The sequence below is a fragment of the Somniosus microcephalus genome, chromosome 2 (genome assembly GCF_052327205.1).
Source record: "Somniosus microcephalus isolate GS21.2 chromosome 2, FLI_Smic_1.0, whole genome shotgun sequence".
Taxonomy (NCBI): Eukaryota; Metazoa; Chordata; class Chondrichthyes; order Squaliformes; family Somniosidae; genus Somniosus; species Somniosus microcephalus.
The window spans coordinates 167,174,021-167,201,660 of record NC_140988.1 but is presented as its reverse complement, the minus strand read 5'-3'; the positions used below and the strand labels follow the sequence as shown (position 1 = coordinate 167,201,660).

The following is a 27,640-nucleotide window of genomic DNA, read 5'->3' as shown; positions in this document are numbered from 1 at the left end:
CCCCTTAAATGCATCTATACTATTTGCTTCAACCACAAGTTCTACATTCTCACCGCTCTTTGGGAAAAGAAGTTTCTTCTGAATTCCCTTTTGGATTTCTTGGTGACTATCTTATATTGATGGCCTCTAGTTATGCTCTTCCCCACAAGTGGAAACATTCTCTCTGTACCCACTCTATCAAAACCTTTCATAATTTTAAAGACCTCTATTAGGTCACCCCTCAGCCTTTTTTCAAGAGAAAAGAGACCCAGCCTGTTCATTCTTTCCTGATATGTATACCCTCGCATTTCTGGTATCATCCTTGTAAACCTTCTCTGCACCCTCTCTAGTGCCCCTATATCCTTTTTATAATATGGCGAACAGAACTCGATACAGGTTTAGCATAACTTCCCTACTTTTCAGTTCTATTGCTCTAGAAATAAACCTTAGTGCTTGGTTTGCTTTTTTTTTTATGGCCTTGCTAACCTGTGGCGCAACTTTGTGATTGTGTACCTGTACTCCGAGATCCCTTTGTTCCTCTACCCCACCTAGACTCGCACCCTCCAAGTGATAAGTGACCTCCCTATTCTTCCTACCAAAATGTAATACCTCACATTTATCTGTGTTGAACTTCATTTGCCAATTATTTGCCCATTCTGCAAGTTTATTAATGTCCTCCTGTAATTTGTTGCAGTCCTCCTCAGTATTGACTATCCCCCCCAATTTGGTATCATCCGCAAATTTAGAAATTGTGTTTTTGATTCCAAAGTCTAAATCGTTAATGTAAATTGTGAACAGCAGTGGTCCCAGCACTGATCCTTGTGGAACACCACTACCCACCTTCTGCCACTGTGAATAGCTACCATTTCTTTCCACACTCTGCTTTCTATCTTGATGCCAGCTAGTAATCCATTCTGCTACTTGTCCCCTGACTCCACATTCTCTGACTTTATTCATTAGTCTATTATGGGGTATCTTATCGAATGCGTTTTGAAAATCTAGATAAATTACACCTACTGCATTACCATTGTCTACTCTCTCTTACCTCTTCAAAAAAGTTCAATAAGATTGGTCAAGCAAGATTTTCCCTTTTGAAATCCATGCTGACTATTCATTATTATTTTTCATTTCTAGACTCTTCTATTCTCTCCTTTAGTAGGGATTCCATTACTTTTCCTACCACCGATGTTAAGCTGACTGGTCTATAATTCCCTGGACATGTTGTATCCCCCTTCTTAAATATCGGTATTATGTTAGTTATCCGCCAGTCCTCTGGCACTACACCTTTTTCTAACGAATTATTAAATATGCGTAGTAATGTCTCTGCTATCTCTTCCCTAGATTCTTTTAAAATGCGTGGGTGCAATCCATCCGAACCAGAGGTTTAATCGTCTGAGTTTGATTAGTTTATTTATTTAATATATCCCCTTTTTTATTCTAAATGCACTTATCTCATTACTCATCTGATATCCAATGTCATGTCCATCTGTTATATCTCCCTGGTAAATACAGAAGTGAAATAATGATTTAATATTTCTGCCATCTCCCTATAGTTACCTGTGGTATTGTCCACTCTATCCCTTAGTGGCCCGATTCCCATCCCAACCTTTTTTATTGATGTGCCTGTAAAATATTTTACTATTTTGTTTTATGTTCCTTGATAATTTAATTTCATAGTTCCTCTTTGCCTTCCTAATTTTTTTTTTACTTCTCTCCTAATCCCTTCATATTCTCTCTTATCATGCACTCCTCTGCTGTCTATGTACTTAATGTATGCCTCTTTCCTTACTCTCAATTGTTTCCTTATGTATTTATTCATCCATGGAGTCTCATTAGTGTTTAGTTTGTTCTTTCCTTTTAGCGGAATGTATTTTTTCTGCACTCTGTTGAACACCGTTTTAAATGTTTCCCATTGTCGTTCTACATTGTTATTTGCCAATATTGTTGCCCATTTTATCTTCCCAAGTTCCATTCTCAGGCCCTCAATCAGCTTTTCTCCAATCTATTAACCTGGTTTTAGTTATACTTCTGTCCTTCTCTATTATCACCTTAAAGCGTATTATATTATGGTCGCTATTGCCTATATGTTCCCCTACTTTTACTTCTCTTATCTGCTCTGACTCATTTCCCATAACTAGATCAAACAGCGAATCCTCCCTTGTTGGGCTTCTTACATATTTGTTTAGAAAGGAGTCCTGTAGGCATTTTAGGAACTCCATTCCCTTATCCCTTTTACCTACCTCTTCTGTTCAATTAATATTGGGGTAGTTGAAATTCCCCATGATGATTATTCTATGTTTTTTACTCATTTCTCTAATTTTTGTCTGTATATTTCTTCCTCCACCTCCCTTCCACTATTAGGTGGTCTGTAGGCTATTCCTATTAGTGTGATTGATCCTTTATTATCTTTTATCTCTATCCATATGGATTCTATTTTTATCTTGCTGATATCTACATCCCTTTTTTCTACTGCCATTATGTAATCCCTAATAAGTACAGCTACTCCACCCCCCTTTTTTTTCCTTCCCTATCTTTTCTAAATATGGTATACCCTGCAATGTTTAATTCCCAGTCCTGATTTTTCTGTAGCCATGTCTCAGTAATCCTTACTATGTCTGGTTCCTCACAAAGCATGATTGCCTCCAGCTCCCCTGTTTTATTACGGACACTGTGTGCATTGCTGTACAGACAGTTTAATTCATTTTTAATAGTATTTCCTCTCGCTTTATGTTTAACCATCTTTTTAGACTCCTGTTCTATAACTCTTATTTTCTCCCTTGCCGTCAATGTCCTCCCTTACTTTATTCTTTCCTATGCTCACTTTTCCTGTTTTGTTAATATTTAGGCTGCTTATGTTTCTTGTAGATCCCTCCCCGCTTCTTACTAGTTTAAAGCCTTTGCCACCTCCCTATTTACCCTTTCCACTAGGACACACGTCCTGTCCCGGTTCAGGTGGAGCCTGTCCCATCGGTACAGCTCCTTCCTGTCCCAGAACCGGTGCCAGTGTCCCATGAAAAGGAACCCCTCTTTCCCACACCAGCCCTATATCCACGTGTTAATTCTCCTGATCTGTCTCCTTCTGTGCCAATTTGCACGTGGCTCGGGCAATAATCCAGAGATGATTATCCTCGAGGTCCTGCTTTTTAATTTAGAGCCTAACTCCTGAATCTCTTTCAGCCGGACCTCCTCCCTGTTCCTACCTATGTCGTTTGTTCCAATATAGTCCACGACACTGGATTTACCCTCTCCCTTTGCAAGTTCCTCTCCAGCCACCGTGAGTTATCCCTTCCCCTGGCATCAGGTAGGCAACACACCCTTCAGGATTCTCGTTCTCTGCTGCAGAGGACGCTATCTATCCCTCTAATTATAGAGTCCCCTATTACTAGCACATTTCTATTCTGCTCTTTTCCCCCCCCCCCCCCCCCCAACCCCTTGGACAGTCCTCTGAACCACGGTGCTTTGGTCTGCATTGTGGCTGCTTTCCCTGCAGTCTTTCTCCTTGTCCTCACAGATAGCAAGTACATTGTACCTGTTGGACGGGGCCAGTGTCTGTGGGACCTCCTTCTCAACCTCCCGTAAATCCCCGCTACCCATCTCCCTAACAGTCACACCCTCCCATTCCTGAACCTGTGCTTTCCTCTGGGGTATGACTGTATTTTGGATAAAACTGTCCAGAAATTCCTCCCCCTCCTTTGTGTCGGAGTGTCTCTAGCTCGCACTCCAGCTCAATGACTGAGCCGGAGAGATTCAAGACGGAGACATCTCCTGCAGCGTGTTTGCTTGGGACAGTCTCGCCTCCCACATACTGCAGTCCAGACAGACAGACAGTCTGCCCTGCCATATCTTAGTCTAGCCTTATTTTATTTATTTAATTAGTTAAAATCTTTACTCAACGATCATTTATAGTTATATTAAATAGTTTAACTAGTTAAGCTATAAATTTAATACGTTATAATTTCCTGTGCCTAGTTTAAACCACCGTCCTTGGTTAGAGAGAATAAAAAACCTTAATACTCACCAACCAATCACCTGCCTGCTGTCCTGTGGCGTCACACTTCATTTTTTGTTGGAAATCGTTGATGGTTCGGCTGCCACTAGTGTCTCCAATCAGGTCGGTGCTGTTTTATGGTCCGCCGCCGCTGGTGTCTCCAATCTTGGTGTTCACTCTTATAATGACCAGGTTTAGCTTTCTGTGGCAAGTTTAGTTCGTATGTACAGCAACTTCACGACATTCAGTGCATGTCAGTGGTGAGGCAGTCAGTGAAATGTCGTTTGTGTAGTGGTGCAACTCGAACAGCAGCTTTTGGATATTGACATTTAACTGCGCATCTGCTCCTCATCTGAAGTTGCTGTGCTATTTATGAATAAATAAACGGCCATTAACCTCACTGTTATTTTTGACAAGAAAGTCTGGCCCAATATCGTTAAATTTAAAAACAATGCATGAAAGTTATACCACTCATGACAGCCTTATATATCACTGGTAATAATTAGTGTTGTATTTCATATACCCTATTGCTGTCCTAGTGACTGTGTACTTAAAACATTACCTGTACTGTGTACTGAAAAGTACGATTATCTGCTGAATACTTTTGGAATGATCATGCACACATTTAATCTTTTACTTTTTCTGTTCATTTTCTTCTGAAATTAATCCAAATTTGTGCAAAGATGGAGTTGCTCTGGAAGTATTGTCACTTTGCATGATTGCTGAGATAAGAAAATACTTTAGTAAATGTACTGTAGCTAAGCAGTTCTCCTACTCTAACTCAGTGAAATTAATATTCAGTAGATTTGCTACAGATGGAATAGCATAGGGAGCATGTTAAAGGAGAAGGTATTCTTGCTTCCTTCCCCTCCCCCAAAAAATGGTTTAATGACAATTTCACAAAGATTATCAGATCAGAGATGTGATTGCTTCAAAGTTTTTGCACTCTTAATGATGTATAAGAGTTACATAGAATTATCGACTATACGGCATTCGGCCCGACTAGTCTGTGCTGGTGTTTATGCTCCACACCAGTCTCCTCCCATTCCATCTGCCTCATCTCAGCCGCTCAGCGTATCTTTCTATTCCCTTTTCTCTCATGTACTTGTCTAGTTTCCTTTTGAAAGCATCTAAGCTATTTGCCTCAACCACTTCCTGTGGTAGCGAGTTCTACATTCTAATCACTCTGAGTGAAGAAATTTCTCCTTATTTCCCCATTGGATTTATTAGTAACTATCTTGTATTTATGGCCCCTCGTTTTGGATTCTCCCACAAGTGGAAACATTCTCTCTACATCTACCCTGTCCAACCTACTCATCATTTTAGACACCTCTATTAGGTCTCCTCCATGTTTTTTCTAACCCCAGTTGCGATACCATCCTTGTAAATCTTTTTTGCACTTTCTCCAGTGCCTCTCTGTCCTTTTTATAGTATGGGGACCAGAATTGTGCACAGTACTCTGTGTGGCCTAACCAGGGTCCTATACAAGTTTAACATAACTTCACTACTTTTGAATTATATGCCTCTAGAAATAAATCCCAGTGCTTTTGTTAGCATTTTTAATTGTTTTGCTGACCGGTGCTGCTTTTAATGATTTGTTCACCTGTATCCCTAGATCCCTTTGTTCGTCTACCCCATTTAGTTTTTATTTTCTAAGGTATAGGTGATGTTTCTATTTTTCCTACCAAAGTGCATCACCTGACATTTTTCTATGTTAAAGTTCATTTGACAGTTAACTGCCCAGTGTGCAAGTTTTCTAATGTCGTCTTGTATTACGTTGCATTCTTCCTGTGTTAGCAGTACCCCCAATTTGGTGGTATCTGCAAATTTTGATATTGAGTTACTTATTCCTAAGTCCAAATCATTAATGTAAATTATGAGTAACAGTGGTCCCAGCACTGATCCTTGTGGAACATCGATTTCGACCTTCCTCCAATCTGAATAACTACCCTTTATCCCTACTCTCTGCTTTCTATTTTTTTTAGCCAATTTGCTATCCATTCAGCTAATTGTCCCCTGACTCCACATGCCCTAACCTTTGTCATGAGCCTACCGTGTGGTACCTTATCGAAGGCCTTTTGAAAATCCAAGTACAGGAAACTTTGGTTTATCCGGAGGTTGTATGTCCGGAATACTCAATCTAACGGCAAAAATCAGGAGCCGTTTTTTTAGTTCTTGTTTTTTTTTCCCAGTCAGGCACTGCAAGGTCTGTAGCTATAGCAACAGCTTCAGCTAGAGACGCTTGCAGCTGCAGCTGACTCTTTAGCAGCAACAGTGTTTGTTGTCAGATACGGAGATGAAAACCTCCGTATGCTTCAACATTAACTTTGTATGTCCAGCAGTTTTGATAGATCGGCAACATGCCGGTCTGGTCGGTGCCAGATATCACAAAGTTTCCTGTATGCCATATATTGCATTACCCTGGTCTACTCTTTCCATTACCTCTTCAAAGAATTCTGTCCGGTTAGTTAAGCTTGACTTAGCCTTTGGGAATCCATGCTGACTATTTTTATTATATTTTCTGTCGCTAGATGTTCTTCTATCACTTCTTTTAGTATAGATTCCAGCACCTTTCCTATCACTGATAAGCTGACTGGTCTATAGTTCTCAGGTTTTGTTCTATTCTCCCTTATCTTTAGTAAAAACTTGATTTGATTTTGTAATTTCTCTTGGCCTTCCTGATTTTGGCTTTTTAATTTCACTCCTAAGTTCTTCATATTCCCTTTAGTATTTAAGTACTTCTTGTACGTATTTTTCTTTAGATTCAATGTTTCCTTTAGTTCTTTATTCATCCACAGTGCTCCATAATTAGCTTGCTTGTTTTGGCTTTTATTAGAATACATTTCTCTTGAACTCTACCGATTACCCTTTTAAAGATTTCCCACTTTTTTCGGTCTTTGCAAGATTTTCTCCCAGTTTACCTTCTTTAGTTCCACCCTGGTTTCCTTATAATTTGCTCTTTTCCAAACTATTACCTTAGTCTTTGTCCTTTACATCACTACCACTAAGATGCTCTCTACTCTTCTATCTGTTCTGGTTCATTACCCATTTCAAGATCTAGCAGTGATTCTTTTCTTGTTGGACTTCTTGCGTATTGAGTGAGAAAGGAGTCCTGTATATATTGTCAATACTCCATTGAGTGAGAAAGGAGTCCTGTATATATTGTCGATACTCCATTGAGTGAGAAAGGAGTCCTGTATATATTGTCAATACTCCATTGAGTGAGAAAGGAGCCCTGTATATATTGTCAATACTCCATTGAGTGAGAAAGGAGCCCTGTATACACCCTGTGATGCGCCATCAATTACTCAAAAGACTGAGGTTAAGTGAGTAACAATCAGGCTTTTATTAACTAGAGAATGAAGGTCTTGCCTCGAGTGGTCGACCCGTCCAGAATACCAAGGGACTGAGAGGCAGTCACTTATATACCTGGAATAGTGGGAGGAGTCAGCCGAGGCATGTACAGACCTGTACCTAGTGGAGTACACACACACATGCAGGCAGGTATAACAGTGGTTTACCACATTCACCCCTTGTTTAAAATGAGTCCGGCGGGGTGAAGTGTATTTAGAAGTTCGTGTATTGGAGTCTCTCCGGAGGTCTTGTCTGCTGCTGTGATCGACGTGGCGACGGCAGGGGTGGTGGAGCTTCTGGCGTCGCATCCCGTGTAGGCTGGTGCACTGGAGTGTAGTCCTCGTGGGTGACGGGCCCAGGCGTGCCGGCTGCTGGGGTTGGATATCGGGTCGTGGGGGGGGGTGGTAATGGGTAGTGTGTTTCTGCGGCCCCCGAGGGTGCAAGGTCTCTTATGGAGACTGTGTCCTCCCGCCCGTCCGGGTACGCAATGTAAGCGTACTGGGGGTTGGCGTGGAGGAGGTCGACCCTCTCGACCAGGGGGTCCGTTTTATGGGTCCTCGCGTGTCTTCTCAGTAGTACCGGCCCTGGGGACGTCAGCCATGGTGGTAACGATGTCCCCGATGTGGACTTCCTTGGGAAGACAAACATTTTCTCGTGAGGGGTGGCATTGGTGGCAGTGCAGAGCAGTGACCGAATCGAGTGGAGCGCATCGGGGAGCACCTCCTGCCAGCGGGAGGTCGGAAGGCCCCTAGACTTTAAGGCTAGTAGGGCGGCCTTCCAAACTGTCGCATTCTCTCTTTCCACCTGTCCGTTCCCCCGGGGGTTGTAACTGGTGGTCCTGCTTGTGGCTATACCCCTAGCAAGCAGGTACTGGCGGAGTTCGTCGTTCATAAACGATGGGCCCCGGTCGCTATGGATATAGCTGGGGAAACCGAACAGGGTGAAGAGGTTGTTCAGACATTTAATGACCGTGGCACTGGTCATTTCCGGGCAGGGGATAGCGAACGGGAAACGGGAGTGTGGTAAACCACTGTTATTGTTACACTGTTGTTATCACCTACACAAGGTTACCTCTTGCCTTGCACACTGTTATACCTAGGCATACCTCAGCTGACTCCGCCCATGGCTCCGCCTGCTTGCCCAGGTATAAAGGTGATTGCTTGGCTAGTATTCTTCCTTGCTGGAACCGATCACCCACGAGGGTGGGCTCTGTTATTTAGCCAATAAAAACCTATAGTTACTATCTTAACTCGTCGCTTTTCATGGAATGAATTGATAGGTATATCAATTTTATTGGCTAAATTTTGAAATGACTGACCAGCCCCAGCAGCCGACTTGGCTGCGAGCCCTCCGACTGCCGTACCTGGATCTAAATCCACAGGCAGCGAATTCAGCCCTCTACTTCGACCACTGGCTGAGCTGCTTTGAATCCTACCTGGTAGCCTCCGGCGTGCCATCGGAAGCCGACAAGCTAAGAGTTCTGACCGCCCAGGTGAGCCCTAAAGTATTTGCACTCATCCGGGACCTTACTACATACCAGGAGGCCCTCGACCTGCTAAAAGAGCAGTACCGGAGCCCAGTAAATTCAATGTATGCCAGACATCTCCGAAGATCCCGCTCGCAACAGCCAGGAGAGTCTAGATGAATTTTTACAGGCGCTACAAACACTCGGCAGGGACTGTGACGTTAAAGTTGTATCGGCTGCACAACATGCTGAAGGAAATATCCGTGATGCCTTCGTGAAAGGCCTTCGGTCCGACTACTCACGGCAAAGACTGCTTGAATCAAAGGACCTCGACTTGAAAGCAGCTACAGCCCTCGCTCGCTCCCTGGAAGTGGCCCATCGGGACCTCGAGGCGTACTCCGGGTACAGTGCTGCGCGACCGTGGGACTCGGGCCCGACTCCGGCCGCAATACCCCTCGCACCGCCGCTCCTGGGACCTACTACGGCGTCGGTGTCCCGGAATCGATCGGGACCGCCACCCCCGGGACCTGCTGCGGCAGCGGAGCCCCGCGATCGGGCCGCCAGCTGCTATTTCTGTGGCCAGGCGAGACATCAAAGGGCGCGCTGCCCTGCAAGGAACGCGACCTGCTCCGGCTGCAGAAAAAAAGGCCACTTCACGAACGCCTGCAGAGGGAAAGCCACAGACGCCAGCAGTGCCTCATGTGAGTTGTGGGGGCGGCCATCTTTGATCAAGGCCACAGACGCCAGCAGTGCCTCATGTGAGTCGTGGGGGCGGCCATCTTCTCCGCCATTTTGTTCGCCGCACTCGGCCGCCATGTTGTCTCCAGACCCGACCACCGCCTCACCTGCCGACGACAGCAGCACACTCAGCCATACACTGGCCTCCGTCACGCTGGACCAAGCTCTCCCGCATCATCTGTCTAGGTCCATGATGGACATCGAGGTAAACGGCCGCGCCACGACCTGCTTGTTCGACAGCGGGAGCACGGAGAGTTTTATTCACCCAGACACAGTGCGCTGCTACTCCCTCACTGTCCGGCCAACGCGCCATCGGATCTCGATGGCGTCGAAGTCCCATTCAACAGACGTCAGCGGATACTGTGTGGTGACCCTGTCGGTTAGGGGCACGGAATATAAAAACTTTAAACTTCTCGTCCTGCCCCAGCTCTGCGCTGCCGCCCTACTAGGGCTGGATTTCCAATGCCACCTCCAAAGTGTCACTTTGGCATACGGTGGACCCCTCCCCCCACTCACAGTCTACAACCAGCAGTTTTTAAACCGCCCGCCACATACCACCTGCGGCCTCTCCACTCTCAAAGTCCCGCCCCCCTCCTTGTTCGCTAACCTCACCCGCGACTGTAAACCCGTCGCTACCAAGAGCAGGCGGTACAGCGCCGGGGACAGAGCTTTTATTAGCTCTGAGGTGCAGCGTCTCCTGAAGGAGGGCATCATCGAGGGGAGCACCAGCCCCTGGTGTGCCCAGGTCGTAGTCGTTAAGACCGGCAATAAAAACCGCCTGGTCATCGACTACAGCCAAACCATAAACCGGTACACCCAGCTGGACGCATATCCCCTTCCCCGCATATCTGACATGGTCAACCAGATTGCACAGTACCGGGTATTCTCCACCATCGACCTTAAGTCGGCCAATCACCAACTCCCTATCCGCCCTGAGGACCGCCAGTAAACCGCCTTCGAGGCGAATGGCCGCCTCTACCACTTCCTTAGGGTTCCCTTCGGCGTCACCAACGGGGTTTCGGTCTTCCAAAGGGAGATGGACCGGATGGTTGACCAGAACGCGCTGCAGGCCACGTTTCCTTATCTAGATAACGTCACCATCTGCGGCCGCGACCAGCAGGACCACGATGTTAATCTGGAGAAATTCCTCCGTACGGCCCAACGGCTGAATCTCACTTACAATAAGGAGAAATGTATATTTAACACCTCGCGCCTTGCCATCCTCGGCTGCGTAGTAGAGAACGGAGTCATCGGCCCCGACCCCGAAAGAATGCGCCCCCTCATGGAGCTTCCCCTTCCCCACTGTCAAAAGGCACTGAAAAGAACCCTGGGGCTCTTCGCTTACTATGCCCAATGGGTGCCCAATTATGCGGACAAAGCCAGACCCCTCATGAAGTCCACCTCCTTCCCCCTGACAGAAGAAGCATGCGCAGCCTTCTCCCTCATAAAAGGAGACATTGCGAAGGCCACAATGCTCGCAGTGGATGAGTCCATCCCTTTCCAAGTGGAGAGCGATGCATCCGACTTCGCCCAACCCTTAACCAGGTGGGGAGACCTGTGGCCTTCTTCTCAAGGACCCTCCAGGGCCCTGAGATCCGACACTCTTCTGTCGAGAAGGAGGCCCAGGCGATTGTGGAAGCGGTACGACGCTGGAGGCATTACCTGGCAGGCAAACGATTTACCCTCCTCACCGACCAGCGTTCGGTTGCTTTTATGTTTAATAACAAGCTGAGGGGCAAAATCAAGAACGACAAGATCTTGAGGTGGAGAATCGAGCTCTCCACCTACGAGTACGATATCTTGTACCGGCCGGGTAAACTCAACGAGCCCCCAGATGCTCTATCACAAGGTACATGCGCCAACGCGCAAGTTGATAGACTGCGGACCCTTCACAATGACCTCTGCCACCCCGGGGTCACTAGACTTTACCACTTCATTAAGGCCCGCAACCTGCCCTACTCCATCGAGGAGGCCCGGACCATGACCAGGAACTGCCAAGTCTGTGCCGAATGCAAACCGCATTTCTATAGGCCGGACAGAGCAAGCCTGATCAAGGCCACCCGCCCCTTCGAGCGCTTGAGCATCGATTTTAAGGGGCCCCTCCCGTCCTCTGACCGTAATGTGTACTTCCTCTGTTATTTAGCCAATAATAACCTATAGTTACTATCTTAACTCGTCGCTTTTTATGGAATGAATTGAGAGGTATATCAGGGAGTACTCGTCAATGATGTTGAGGAAGTACACATTGCGGTCGGGGGAGGGGAGAGGCCCTTTAAAATCGACGCTCAGGCGTTCGAAAGGGCGAGTGGCTTTTATCAGGTGGGCTCTGGTCTATAAAAGTGCGGTTTGCACTCAGCGCAGACTTGGCAGGTCATGGTCCTGACCTCCTCGATGGAGTAAGGCAGGTTGCGGGCCTTGGTGAAGTGGAAGAACCTGGTGACCCCCGGGTGGCAGAGGTCATTGTGGAGGGCCCTCAGCCTATCGATCTGCGCGCTGGCGCAGGTGCCACGCGATAGAGCATCCGGGGGTTCATTGAGCTTCCCGGGCCGGTACAAGATCTCGTAATTGTAGGTGGAAAGTTCGATTCTCCACCTCAAGATCTTGTCATTTTTGATTTTGCCCCTCTGCTTGTTGTTGAACATAAAAGCAACTGAACGCTGGTCAGTGAGCAGGGTAAATCGTTTTCCGGCCAGGTAGTGCCTCCAATGGCGCACAGCCTCCACAATGGCCTGGGCCTCCTTCTCGACCGCGGAGTGTCTGGTCTCCGGGCCCTGGAGGGTTCGTGAGAAGAAGGCCACAGGTCTCCCCGCCTGATTAAGGGTGGCGGCCAGAGCGAAGTTGGACGCATCGCTTTCCACCTGGAAGGGGATGGATTCGTCCACTGCGTGCATGGTGGCTTTGGCAATGTCCTCCTTGATACGGTGGAAGGCCAAGCGGGCCTCTGCCGTCAGGGGAAAAGAGGTGGACTTGATCAGCGGACGGGCTTTGTCTGCATAGTAGGGGACCCACTGGGCATAGTAGGAAAAAAATCCTAGGCACCTCTTCAGAGCTTTTAGGCAGTGGGAGTTCCATAAGGGGACGCATCCGGTCCGGGTCGGGCCCGATGACAGTGTTCCACAACACAGCCAAGGATGGCGAGGCGGTCTGTGCGGAATATGCACTTCTCCTTGTTATATGTCAGGTTCAGGAGTTCGGCGGTGCGGAGGAATTTCTCGAGGTTTGCGTCATGGTCCTGCAAGTCATGGCCGCAGATGGTCACATTGTCCAGGTAAGGGAAAGTGGCCTGCAGCGCGTTTTGATCGACCATCCGGTCCATCTCCCTTTGGAAGACGGAGACCCCGTTGGTAACGCCGAAGGGAACCCTAAGGAAGTGATAGAGGCGGCCGTTTGCCTCAAAGGCAGTATACTGGTGGTCTTCAGGGCGGATGGGGAGCTGGTGATACGCTGATTTCAGGTCAATGGTCGAAAAGACGCGGTACTGCGCGATCTGGTTGACCATGTCAGCTATGCGGGGGAGTGGGTAGGCGTCCAGCAGGGTGTAGCAGTTAATTGTTTGGCTGTAGTCGATGACCAGGCGTTGTTTCTCGCCGGTCTTAACGACCACAACCTGGGCTCGCCAGGGGCTGGAGCTGCCCTCGATAAACCCCTCCTTCAGGAGCCGCTCCACTTCGGTTTTGATGAAAACCCTGTCCCCAGCACTGTATCGCCTGCTCTTTGTGGCGATGGGCTTACAGTTGGGGGTGATGTTAGCAAATAGTGGGGGGGGGGGGGGGGACTCTGAGTGTGGAGAGGTTGCATCTGGTGCGCGGCGGGCAATTTGGAAGCTGCTGGCTGCGGACTGTGAGTGGGGGGAGGGGTCCACCGTATGCCACCGTAACACTTTTGAGGTGGCACTGGAAATCCAACCCCAGTAGAACGGCAGCGCAAAGTTGGGGCAGGACCAGGAGTTTAAAATTATTGAACACAGTCCCGTCTACTACTAGTGTCACCACGCAGTAGCCGCCAATGTCCGCTGACTGGGACTCGGAGGCCATAGAAATCCGCTGGCGCGCAGGCAGGACTGGGAGAGAGCAACGCCGCACCGTGTCGGGGTGGATGAAGCTCTCTGCTCCCGGAGTCAAAAAGGCAGTTTATTGCATGGCCGTTTACCTTCATGTCCATTTTGGACCGAGCTAGTTGGTGCGGTCTCGTTTGGTCCAGCGTAACAGAGGCCAGCATAGGGGTCGGTGTGTCGCTGCGGGTATCAGATGGGGGGAGTTGGCGGCCTGCTGCGTCCTGGCTGGTGTCCAAGATGGCGGCATCCATGATCTTCATGTGGCTGGAGTCGTCCACGATGGCTGCTGTTGCGGTGGTTCGCACATGGCTGGGGAGGCCCAAGATGGCGGCCCACACGCGGCGCTGTTGGGGGCCCAAGATGGCGGCTCGCACGGCCCACACGCGGCGCTGCTGGCGTTCAGGGTGTTTTTGGCCCTGCAGACGCTGGCGTAGTGTCCCTTTTTCCCGCAGCCCGAGCAGGTCGCATTCTTCGCCGGGCAGCACGCTCTGGGGTGTTTGGCCTGGCCACAGAAGTAGCATTTCTGGCCTTGGGACACTGCTGCGGTAGTTGGGCCGTTGTTGGGATGTGGCTGGGGTGGTACGGTGCTATGGGGCTGTCCTACCGTGTCCCAGGTTGTCGTTCCCCACGGTGCAAAGGAGTAGGCATCCATACCCCGGTAGGCTGCGTCCAGCGTTAGTGCGATTTCGGAGGCTTTGTTGAGGGTGAGGTCGCTCTGCTCCAGCAGTCGCTGTCTGGTGTAGTTGGACCTGTGGCCCGCTACGAAGGCGTCCCGGATCAGTTCCTCCGTGTACTTAGCGGGCGTTACCGCCTTACACCCACAGGCCCGGCCAAGCACGGACAGTGCTTGGAGGTATTCCTCAGTCGATTCCCCAGGTTGTTGCTTGCGACTCCCCAGGAGGTGCCTGGCGTACACTTCGTTCACAGGGCGCACGTACTGGGCCTTGAGGAGCTGGAGGGCGGCTCTGTACGAGGTCGCGTCCCGGATGACTGAGTACACTCGGTGGTTCACCTTGGAGATCAGGACAGACAATTTGTCCGCATCCGTTACGACCGCAGTGGAGGCAGTCAGGAATGTCTCGAAGCCAGTGAGCAAACTTGGTGGAAGCGTCCGCTTCCCGACTGTCCAGGTCCAGGCATGCTGGTGTGAGGATCTTCTCCATTATAAAAAATCGTTAATAAAATTGATGCGCCATCAATTACTCAAAAGACTGAGGTTAAGTGAGTAACAATCAGGCTTTTATTAACTAGAGAATGAAGGTCCTGCCTCGAGTGGTCGACCCGTCCAGAATACCAAGGGACTGAGAGGCAGTCACTTATATACCTGGAATAGTGGGAGGAGTCAGCCGAGGCATGTACAGACCTGTACCTAGTGGAGTACACACACACATGCAGGCAGGTATAACAGTGGTTTACCACACCCTGTATATATTGTCAATACTCCATTGAGTGAGAAAGGAGCCCTGTACCCTGTATATATTGTCAATACTCCATTGAGTGAGAAAGGAGCCCTGTACCCTGTATATATTGTCAATACTCCATTGAGTGAGAAAGGAGCCCTGTACCCTGTATATATTGTCAATACTCCATTCCCTTGTCTCCTTTGCTGCATTTTCCTGACAGTTTATTCCTGATAGTTTAAATCTCATGATTGTTATTTGCCTACATATTTCTTCCTTCAATTCTCTTGCACTATTTGGTGGCCTATAGTATACCCCAGTAGGGTGATGGATCCCTTATCTTTTAACTCAATCTATACGGATTCTGTATCTATCTTACTGATAGTTACATTCTTTTTTTTCTACTGCCATTATGTTGGGGCAGAAATTGTGGTGTCTTTGATGTACGCCGTCCTAATCCTTCTGAAAGGCCCCGCAACTTCCGGTTTCTGCTTGCGAATGCGCGAAAACCCGGAACTTGCGATCTGTCAAGGTACGCCTTGACAAATCATACAAACTACTGACTGTGGAAAATCACTTTCGCTGGCCAACAACTGCCCAACAATTACCCATGGAACTCTTATGGCTGGTAAAAGCAGGTGTAGGGTCTGCTTTCATCAGCGTATGGGTTATTATAAATCTTAATTTAAAAATTAGAAAATAAAAAATGATGCACAAACACTTAAATTCGTTTATGCAAATATTGGCTTGGATTAAAATGTTTTAAATTATTTTTCTAAAAATGCAATTTTTATTGTATTTGGTGTAATGAATATGAAAACTTATGAATAAAATTGAAATTCTGAACATTTATATTTATTAGAATTGTTTAATTATTTGGGGATTCCATTGCATGTCATATGGGGATTCTGTTCGGAAATGACTGCAATGGAATCCTCCTTTGTGATTGGAGAACTGGGACCATGTGATCCAAGGGATGCTTCCGAATCACCTGTGTCCCTGGGATGCGTGAGCCTTTTCGCAGGCATATGCCTGGAGGCCCGAGACCCGAACTCTCCGCAGCTTGAGAGCCTGGAGGTAAGTCGGAACTATTCTGTGGGTCGGAGGCATACTCCGGAGGTAAGCCGTTACCTTTAACTAGTACAGCTACTCCATTGCCCCTCCTCCCTTTCCTTCCTAAATGTGTTATATCCGGCAATATTTATTTGCCACTCTTGTTCTCTATGTAGCCATATTTCAGTCATCCCGACTATATCCGGATCCTCGCTACAAATTATTGCCTCCAGTTCATCCATTTTGTTTTGAATACTACGTACATTGCTGTACCAACAGTATAAATTGTTTTTATTTATTATTATTCTCTTTGTTTTTAGTAGTTATTTTACCTTTATGCTCTTATGACTTTGTCTGATCAATGGCCGTTTGTTTTATCTTTATTCCTTCCTTTAGTTTGTCCTTTACTCGCTCTTCCCGATTCTTTTATTGTTCGGTTTCTGTAATTTCTACCAGATCCCTCCCCCCATGTTATTAGTTTAAAGTCTTATTTATCTATATCTGGTTTATAAAGTCTAGATATCCTTTCCATTAGGCCTTGGTCCCAGCCCGATTTATGTACAGCCCACCCCAATGGTACAGTTCCTTCCTGTCCCAGTACTGGTACCAGAGTCCCATGAAATGGAACACCTCTTTCCCACATCACTCCTTTAGCCACGTGTTCACTTTTCTAATCTGTTTGTCCCTATGCAAATTTTCACCTGGCTTGGTTAATAATCCTGACTCATGAGGTCCTGCTTTTCAATTTAGCTGATAACTCCTGATACTCCCTTAGCAGAACCTCTTCCTTACTCTTTCCTATGCCGTTGGTTCTGACGTGGAGCACAACAACTGGATTCTCCCCCCTCCCTTTCCAGATTATTTTCCAGCCGTTTCGAGATGTCCCTTACCCTGGCACCGAGTAAACAACACACCCTTCAAGACACTCGCTACTGCCTGCAAAGAATACTATCGATCACCCCAATTCTAGAATCCCCTATAACTACAACCTTTCCACTCTGGGGTCCACCCCTTCAACAGCCTCCTGCTCCACCGTGCCTTGGTCTGCATTCTGGCTGTTCTTCCCACATGTCTCCTGATCCTTACAAGTAGCGAGTACTTTATACCTGTTGGACAGGAGCAGTGTCTGCTGGACCATCTCCACTACCTCCTATGTTCCCCTACCTGGCTGACTGACTGTCATATTCTCCCCTTCCTGCACCTGTGCTTTCCACTGGTGTGTGGAGTAAATTATTCAGTAATTCCTCCTCCTCCTTTAATGTGTTGGAGTGTTTCTAGCTCTGACCCCAGCTCAACGACTCTGAGCCGGAGTGTTTTGAGACAGAGACATTTCTTTTAGATGTGGCAGTCTGGGACAATCTCGATGTCCACAAACTCCCACATACGACAATCCCGACACTGCCTGCACTGTTATGTCTTCATTAATTAATTTCTTTGCTGGTCATCTGTAGTTTATTTCTTGAGCTAGTTGGTCACTTGAGTTCTAGATTTATTAAATAGATGGATTTAACTTGTGTTAAATAAATTAGTAATTAGTTACTGTGATTAATTACTGAGCTGTATCAGTTATTTGCATCTTTAAATGTAGTTAAAATTTAATCGCTTGGCTCGTTTTCCTTTGACTTACACTTGCACTAACACTAAATTCATACTACCTCAAACTTAACACTAGCCGCAAAAGATACTAAACACACAAAAGGATATCTAGTTACTTACCTATTTTTCATTCTTTTCTTCATTTCCTTGGGTTCAGCCGCTCCTCTATGTTGATTATGACGTCACTTTTTCTGTTTCCTCCGGTGCGATTATTTACTTCTTTACTGTTGCCCCTTGGTTTAAAGCACTTAGCACCTCCTACCCCCACTGCGCAGAATTCCCCCACTTTCTGTTGCCACTATATTTAGCAAGCCACTCCATTTAATGGATTCTCTCAGCTCTGCCGTACAGCTCATGTGTTTGGAATAGCATCTATTAATTTTGTCTCCGCTATGATAAACATTTGGGATTGTTCATCTTTTTCCTTTAAGTAACTAGGTTTTCACCCCTTCCTAATGTAATGCATTTGTTCTAAATATCCCTGAGCAGCATCCTTTACTATTACTGTGAAATCTTAGAAGCTGGGTTTTGTTCAAAACTTTATATCAAAATTGGAAAATGTTGAGGCAGTCCATCTGACCGCCTTTAAGTATACTGGTAAAAATCGGGCTATAATTAAAATTTTCACAGGCATATGATGCCGGTGAACCCTGAGCAGTGTTGCATGCCTGTGTTGCTCTAAAAGTAGATTTTGGATATTAAACCAGTACCAGTAGTATAACTTAAACTTATTTGATCTATTTTAACATTGTCTTTTGAGCATTAACGTCTGTACTACTCTTGGTCCAAGCTAAAAGTTTACATATACACAGAGCAAGGTTGTATATTGGTTTTCTTCTCTTTTTAGCCTGCTTACCAGAACTTACGACAGCGAGTGGATAACTTTGTGTCCAACCATCTTGCAAGTCACACGTGGAGCCCTCATCTCAACAAGAATCAGCTGAGGAATAGTCTTAGACAGATGGTCCTACAGTAAGTTTCAGAAAGCAGCAAAAGTGTTGTTTTCTCTCAGGTTTTTTTAAGAATAATTGCTGTATAAGATTTTGATTTATTTAATAACATTCTATTAGAATGCCCTTGGATTTTTTGGGGGGAAATGTTACAATCAGTAATAATGCTGATAAGCTGTTGAAGCACTTCAAGATAAATCCAACAGAGAAAATCAATTGTAGTGTGATTTTAGTGTTGGGCAGAACAGCTGCGCCAAGTTATGGCAACATGTTTTCCTGACGCACACAAATAGTTTTTTTTAATGAGGTGATTATAGGTTTGTTTTTATTAAAAGCACCAAGACAACAAGGGGCATTTATTTTTAGAATGTGCTTTTCTTCCCCATTAATTCAAATTACATATTTTCGCAAGATAAACAATTATGTGTTTGTGTAGTGCTTTTCATGTAATAACGTGTCTCAAGCTGCTTCACAGAGAAATAGTACTTCAGGACTTTGAGCACATAATCTAGGTTGACTTGTCAATACAGTATTGAGGAACTGTTGCATTGTTGGAGGTACTGTCTTTCAGGTGAGATATTAAACTGAGACCTATCTGCCTGATCAGGTGGACGTAATGCACTACTCAAAAGAAGAGCAAAGTGTTTTCCTGGTCAATAGTTCTCCCTTGGTGTCAGTCATGGCTCCGTTGATAGCACCCTCACCTCTGTCAGAAGGTTTTGGGTTCAAGTCCCACTCCAGTCATCTGCTCTCTCATGTAGACATTAAAAGATCCCTTGGCCCTACTTCGAAGAGGAGCAGGGGAGTTACCCTGGTGTCCTGGCCATTATTTATCCCTCAATCAACTTCACTAAAACAGATTATCTAGTCATTATCACATTGCTGTTTGTGAGAGCTTGCTGTGTGCAAATTGGCTGCCGTGTTTGTTACATTACAACAGTGACTACACTTTATAAAAAAAAAAGTACTTCATTGGCTGTTAAGCGCTTTGGGACGCCGGTGGTCCTGAAAGGTGCTATATAAATGCAAACCTTTCTTTACACTACCAAAAGAAGATTATTTGTGTCTTGTGCTGTTTGTGGGACTTTGCAGAAATTGGCTGCCATGTTTGCCTTCATAACAGTTGACTGTACTTCAGAAGTAATTCATTTGTTGAGAAGCACTTTGGCGCATCCTAAGGATATGATAAGGTGGTACATAAATGCAGATTTTTTCTTTATAAGAATTAGAAGAGGTTACCAAAGGTGTGGTTTCAAGAGGCTTTTAAGATGGGAGGGAAGTAGCAAGGTGGCGAAATTTAAGAAGGGACTTCAGGTGGTAGAACCAATGCAGCTGAAAGCTCTACCACTAAGTGAGGGATGTGGCAGGGGGGGGATGCATAATGGGTTTGAGCTGGAGGACTATGTGGTGCAAGCTGGGACTTGAGGCTGGAAGAGGTTGCAGAGATAAGGTGAGGACGTAAGAGCGTTTTGTAAACCAGTATTTTGAATTGTTTGCATGAAGAGACAGTACCAGTGGAGGTTGATGAGGATGGGTTGATGGGTGAACAAGAGTTAACACAGGATAGGAAGTGGATGGTGGAGCTTTGGATAAGTTAGATTTTGTTAGGAGCTTCAGAGGTCAATATTTAAAATTTACTTTCAATATTTTAAAACTGCTTTTCTATGTAAGTTACCAAAATTTAGGGTGCAAGAGTTCAAACTCCTAAATCTATCTATAACTTAAATATTACTGTCAAAGTTCTGCTTTTCATATGAACTGCTCCACCAAATGTTGCAGGTTGAGCAGATAACTGTCGAGCTGAGATATACCCTATGGCCATTACTACTGGGACAGTCTGTTCAGAACTGTGGCAGCAACATAAACATAATAAACCTGAATTTATTGTAGCCATTTATCTAAATCTTTGAACCTAATCATTTTGAAAAGAAATCCATTAGTAGTCTTAATTTTTAAAAGCATGATATTTTTTTAAGTTTGTGCTTTTTTATTTTCATCCTTCATATAAACTCCCCTATCCACATCCGTTGCCTTCTCTTGTGACCTCTGCACCTGTGGTTTCGATCTCTGAAAAGGCTGTCTCTGACCACTTCATCGCCCTCCTTATCCCCATCATCCACATCCCTATTTAATCCCATTACTTTTCACCAATTGGCCATGGAAAAAACTTTTCTACCAGGAAGGGTTTCTGCTATTCTCACTGAAACAGCCTAGCTAAAGTCATAATTGACATCCTGTGATTGTGACTGAATTGCATTATCCCTTCTTAACCTTTGCAGCACTCGACACAATTGACCATGCTATCTCCAAGTGTCTCCTCTCATCCAGTTCTGCAGATTTGCTCGTGCAGTTCTATTCTTACTTATCTGAATGTTAGCCGGTGCATTTCAAGCAATGGCTGCTCTTTATTTCCAGAAGGACCTAACCTTGGTTCTGTCATCTTTATTTACATGCTGATCTTCGGAAACATCATCAGCTTCCACATGTACATCAGTTATACCCAGCTCTACCTCTCAACACCCCTCAACATCTTGACTGTTTCTGCTGTCAGACTGATTGTTTAAGATCCAGTCTTGGGTGTGTTATAACTTCTACCGCTCAACATTGGGAAGGCTGCAGCCATTGTCCTCGGCACCCGCTACAAACTGCTCCCTTGCTACTGACTCCATCTGCTTCCCAACCACTGACCCAGGCAGAAATACACTTTACAATCTTGGCATCTTGTTCATTTCTGATCACGACTTCAGATCCCATATTCTACCCATCACAAAGACTGTTTACTTCTGCCTCTGCCCCAACCCCCTTACCTTAGCTCTTTCACTGCTGAAATCCTTACACTGCCCTTGTCACATCCAAACTCACCACGCCAGTGTTTTCCATTGTGGGCCTCCACCCTGCACAGACGCCAATCTCTGCTGCACATATCCTCCTGGCAAAATTCTACTTGGTCATTCCACTACCCCCCCCCACAGCTGCAGTGGTGTATATTATCTCTCTGTCCCCACACATTAAACTTAAAACTGTCATTGTCATCTTTGAATACCTTCATGGCCTTACACCACTGTACCTCTGCAATATCCTCCACACCTACATCTCCATGAACACTTTGTTTCTCTGACTGGCCATTTGTGCATTCCCCTCTCTCTGCCCCTTTAACTCTTCTAGGTGGCAAAGCCTTCAGCTACCTGGTGCTACTCTCTGGACTTTCTTCCCTAAACCTCTCGCTTCTCCATCTCTCACCCTTTAAAATCCAAAGCATTTAGTTATGCCTCCAAATCTCTACCTTTCTTATGCCTCTATCTTAAATGTACTGTGGACCTTATATTAAAGGCACTATATAAATGCCTGTTGACATAATAGCGCTGTGATTTGCTTAAAATTTCACACTGTAGCCTGGAGACTAAAGTAATCTATAACAAAACAAATTGAAGCATAAAAGTGTATGTCATGCATTGCTAGTGTTTAATGAGGACAGATATATTGTGATGTTTTTATTTCATCATTTAGCAAACACGTGGTTTGAAAAATTAAATACTCTTCAATTTATTAAAACAAAAAATGTGAAAACAGTGGCCATTATTCTAAAAATATGTAACATGTGTACTGTAGGAAATGACCTTTGATGCATTTGCAGATCAGGTATGCTGGAGGTAGGCGTTGACAGGATCATTTCTCAGGTTGTGGATCCAAAGATTAATCACATATTCCGGCCTCAGGTTGAGAAAGCCGTTCATGAGTTTTTAGCAACTTTGGATCGGAAAGAAGAGCCTGCTGCTGTGAGCTGTGTACAAAACTCTGAGAAACAAGAGCCAACAACTCCAGGTACTACCTGAAATACTAATCTGACTGATTCTTTATGTTCTGTTGTTTATCTAAAAAGTATATTTCAAATATCTTTGATATCTAGTTTTAAAAAATATAAAAGGATTGATTGTAGGATATATTACTATAGTTTAAAACAAGCACGTGCTATATTATTGTCTGTCATTTTGATGCATTGTGACTGATAGTCAGTGAGTCGAGACTTATGGATTTTGTATAAGCTATTACAAGTAGATGAAAAATGAATTCTAAAAGCTGCAAATTATAGAAAAAATGACGAGTCCATCATATTTCTGATGATCAGAGATTGTATAATGCCATAAAAACAAACGTATACCAACTTTTGAGCAAAGTGTTGTATTAGTGACTAGCTGAAGTGCCCGGCGGTGCCGCGGCTTTTTCGAGGGCATGTTGTTGGAAGAGAGAGAGAGAGCGCGACTGGGGGGGAAGAGAGAGCGCGACTGGGGGGGAAGAGAGAGAGGGCGGGGGGGGAGGAGGGGCAGGGAGGGGGGTGGGGGGGAGGGGCGGGAGGGGAGGGACCCAGGCCAAGAGCCCTGCTCTCCGAGCCCCGCCCCCCCCCCCCCCCCCCCGGCCGAGCACGGAACAGAGACGCCGCGTCTCACCTGCTCCTACTGCGCGCGCACCCTGACCCTCGTGGCTGACGCCGTTGCCCCGGGTAACGTGACGGGTGGGGGGGGGTGGTGAGGAGCTTAGCAGAAGCCCTAGCTCGGGCCTGGCTGGGCAAGAAAGGCCCAGGCTTTCAGGGCCTAACCAAAAAACGGGGAAAGGTAGCAAAAAGAATGTTGAGGTTAGAAAAAATATTTACAAATGAATGAAGTTTTTTTTAAAACAATTTAATAAATTCAATTTTATTTTGCTGGAAATGTATATTTGAAACGAAAGACGCAGAAAGCAGGAAAAAGAACGGAAGCAAGATGGCGGCGACTCACCTCGGTTCAGAACGATAAGGCCCGCCCACACACGCACCGATTGGTCGACCGTCAGGTCACCAAAGCGTAGGATTGGTCAATCGTCCCGTCACTCGACCGTAGGAGGGCCCGGCCGCACGCAGCAGCAAGCCGCCGTACGATTGGTCGACCTCGAGGTCACTCTGTCGCTAATGAGCGGATAATGAGATGCTAATGAGCGGAACGTTGAATGTTTTTGGGATACCGCGGGCGCGATTTTAGCCCGGCCGAAACGTAAATACGCTTAAAACCGTCTCGGAAGCGTAAGCTTTCTTTGGAGGTAACGCGCGCGTAGGTACGCCCTGTAACTTTCGAGCGCATAGCCCGACAGACGCACACGCGATGACAGACAGAAGTACCGATTTATATATATAGATAGATAGATTAGTTTGTATCTCCATTACTTGTGGTGTTTGTGTACAAAACCAATCTTACCTCATTTGCAGCATTTTACAAAGATGGCATTGTCCATTTGGAGGAATTCAGAGCATCTTTCAGAATCCTGTGCATGAGTATTGCTATGGTCTTGGTCTAATTACAGACCGTTTGTTTCTACTTTTGAGTCAGAAAGACAGATTGGCCTGGATTTTGCATTAAAAATAATGGTGAGATTATCGCTGCTCACCGTTATTAAAGAGTAAATCGGACAGCAACTTCCAGCAACCGCACATGCGCAGTTAAACGCTGAATTCAGGAAGTTACTGTCAGTGTTGCCCTGTTTATCCAGAAGTTTCACTATAATAGTATCTTGCTGACAGACTCGGCATTCAAATACAGGTAACTTTGGTTTATCCGGAGGTTGTATGTCCGGAATACTCGATCTAACGGCAAAAATCAGGAGCCGTTTTCTGTAAGTTTTTTTAGATCTTGTTCTTTTTTTCCCCAGTCAGCGACTGCAAGGTCTGTAGCTATAGCAGCAGCTTCAGCTAGAGACGCTTGCAGCTGCAGCCGACTCTTTAGAAGCTGTTGCTAAGCAACAGTGTTTGTTGTCAGATACGGAGATGAAAACCTCCGTATGCTTCAACATTAACTTTGTATGTCCGGCAGTTTTGATAGATTGGCAACACGTCGGTGCCGGATATCACAAAGTTTCCTGTACATGGAAGGACATGAAATTGGGGTACTTGTGTCATAGATACCCACTAAACACGGCAGAAAAAGTTAGGGCTTGTAATGGTGTGATAAGCCTTAATTATGTCAAACAACCTCTCTGGCACTGAAAATTCACATTTACAAGTGTGAAGTCTCATTCCTTCAGATTTTAATTGTTGGAGTTTTTAAAAAAAAAAATGAAATTAATTTTTTTTTTTACTTTTGCTTTCAGTCTCTTATATATCTCTCAACTCATCTTCCTGTGCGTCCCTTTTTTATTTTGCTTTTTGTACGTGATTTGGCATTGAATTAAGTATTCTAACTTGCACTTCCTGGTTCAGACTCTGCAGCCGCGATTTCGCCTACCGAGGCGGGTTAAGTGCGGCCAAGGTAGGTGGCGGACGGCGACCCCGCTCATGGTTCCATCGTGCTCTGTTGAAGGGATTTTGCCCGGATTGGGCGCTTTAAGACCGGCCTGCAAGGTACCGAGTCAATTACAAGGAAGCAGGCCTGATGACATCATTTGATGATGCGTCATCAGCCGGTTGTCTTAAAGGGACCATGTCCTCATGCATTTTGACTGTCCGTGTTCTGCAGCCTTGAGGTGCTGCAGCCAGGCTCTCCCATGGCTCCCTCCATATGCTTATGGAGGGAGTCACAGCATGCAGGGAGGTTCTCTTCCCTTCCCATGGGCAGAAGAGACCTCCCCAGGAGAACAATGCAGTCTGGTTGCACATTGCACATGAGGACCAGGCTGCAGTGCTGTAAACCTTTCAATGATCTCAGTAGATCACGAAACGTTACTGCAAAGCCACACTCCGCCTCATCCTACTGTGCCACTCATCACATCCCCGTCACTGCCTTCCTTACCCTACTCCTGCACATCCTTACTCACACCAACTTACCTTGCACCTCCACCCATCCCTCTCTATCTACATTATCACTTCCGCATCTCACTAGCCACCCCTCACACTCACCCTCATCCATGTCCAATCATACCAACTAACAACACACAAGGGTATGCACTTGAGTCTTTTAGCCAATGTTCATGTAGAGTTTCTGCTAATGTGTTGTCAAACATTGAAACCTTTATTTTGAACAATTTGCCGCCTTGTACAGATTTGTGTGTACCTTTTGGAAGTGGCTTAGTGAGTTGCAGTGAATGGTGAGACATAAGGGCAACTCGTCATGGATTTTGATAATCATAGAAACATAGAAGATAGGAGCAGGAGTAGGCCATTTGGCCCCTCAAGCCTGCTCTGCCATTCAATGTGATCATGGCTGATCATCCAAATTCAGTACCCTGTCCCTGCTTTCTCCCCATACCCCTTGATCCCTTTAGCCTTAAGAAATATATCCAACTCCTTGAATATATTTAATGAATTGGCCTCTACTGCCTTCTGTGGTAGAGAATTCCACAGGTTCACCACTCTCTGGGTGAAGAAATTCCTCCTCATTTCTGTCCTAAATGGCTTACCCCTTATCCTTAGACTGTGACCCCTGCTTCTGGACTCCCCGACCATCGGGAACATCCTTCCTGCATCTAGTCTGTCCAGTCCTGTCAGAATTTTATAAGTTTCAATGAGATCCCCTCTCATTCTTCTAAACTCCAGCGAGTATAAGCCCAATCGACCCAATCTCTCCTCATACGTCATTCCTGCCATCCCAGGTATCAGCCTGGTGAATCTTCGCTGGACTCCTTCCATGGCAAGATCATCCTTCCTCAGATAAGGCGACCAAAACTGCACACAATACTCAAGGTGTGGTCTCACCAAGGCCCTGTACAACTGCAGCAAGACATCCTTGTTCCTGTACTCAAACCCTCTCGCTACGAAGGCCAACGTACCATTTGCCTTCTTAACCGCCTGCTGCAGCTGCATGCTTACCTTCAGCGACTGGTGCACAAGGACACCCAGATCTCGTTGCACTTCCCCTTCTCCCAATCTATTGCCATTCAGATAATCTGTCTTCCTGTTTTTGACACCAAAGTGGATAACCTTGCATTTATCCACGTTATATTGCATCTGCCATGCTTCTGCCCAATCACCCAACCTGTCAAATCATCCTGGAGTTTCTCGGCATCCTCCTCACAGCACACGCGCCCACCCAGCTCCGTGTTGTCTGCAAATTTGGAGATGTTACATCTAGTTCCCTTGTCCAGATCATTAATATATATTGTGAATAGCTGGGGTCCAAGGACCGATCCCTGCGGTACCCCACTAGTCACTGACTGCCACTCGGAAAAAGACCCGTTTATTCCAACTCTTTGCTTTCTGTCTGCCAACCAGTTCTCTATCCAAGTCAATACCTTGCCCCCAATCCCATGTGCCTCAACTTTACACGCTAATCTCTTATGTGGGACCTTATCGAAAGCCTTCTGAAAGTCCAAATACACCACATCCACTGGGTTCTCCCTTATCTATTTTACCAGTTACATCCTCAAAAAATTCCAGTAGATTAGTCAATCACGATTTACTTTTTGTAAATCCATGTTGACTTTGTCCGATCCTGTCACTGTTTTCCAAGTGCTCTGCTATTACATCTTTTATAATGGACTCTAGCATTTTCCCCACTACCGATGTCAGGCTTACCGGTCTGTAATTTCTCGTTTTCTCTCTACCACCTTTTTTTTGAATAGTGGGGTAACATTAGCTACCCTCCAATCCATGGGTACTGTTGCAGATTCCATCGAATGTTGGAAGATGATCAGCAATGCCTCTGCTATTTCTAGGGCCACCTCCTTAAGTACCCTAGCATGTAGATTATCAGGGCCTGGGGATTTATCGGCCTTCAATCCCGTCAATTTCCCTAATACCATTTCCCTACAAATACTGATTTCTTTCAGTTCCTCCCTTTCATCAGACCCTATGTTCCCTGACATCTCTGGGAGGTTATTTGTGTCCTCCTTTGTGAAGACAGAACCAACATATGTATTTAGTTGGTCTGCCATTTCTTTGTTCCCCATTATAAATTCCCCTGATTCTGACTGCAAGGGACCTAAGCTTGACTTCACCAATCTTTTTCTCTTCACATATCAAAGCTTTTACAGTTAGTTTTTATGTTACCTGCAAGCTTACTCTCATATTCTATTGTCCGCTTCTTAATTAATTTCTTTGTTGAATCCTAAACTGCTCCCAATCCTCAGGTTTACTGCTTTTTCTGGCCAATTTATATGTCCTCT

At 45.8% G+C, this 27,640-nt stretch overlaps 1 protein-coding gene across 3 annotated transcripts in view; it reads left to right on the top strand.

Annotated features, from left to right (window-relative positions):
- Positions 1-27,640, top strand: part of bod1l1 (biorientation of chromosomes in cell division 1-like 1) — an 87,756-nt gene that overhangs the window by 11,163 nt on the left and 48,953 nt on the right. For all 3 annotated transcript variants that reach the window (XR_015073388.1, XM_085965895.1, XM_085965886.1), the window contains exons 2-3: positions 18,475-18,599; positions 22,212-22,399. Coding sequence is in view for 2 of the 3 variants with exons in the window: in XM_085965895.1 (XP_085822021.1) it covers positions 18,475-18,599; positions 22,212-22,399 (313 nt within the window). In the remaining variant the exon portion in view is untranslated. The remainder of the gene's footprint in view (positions 1-18,474; positions 18,600-22,211; positions 22,400-27,640) is intronic.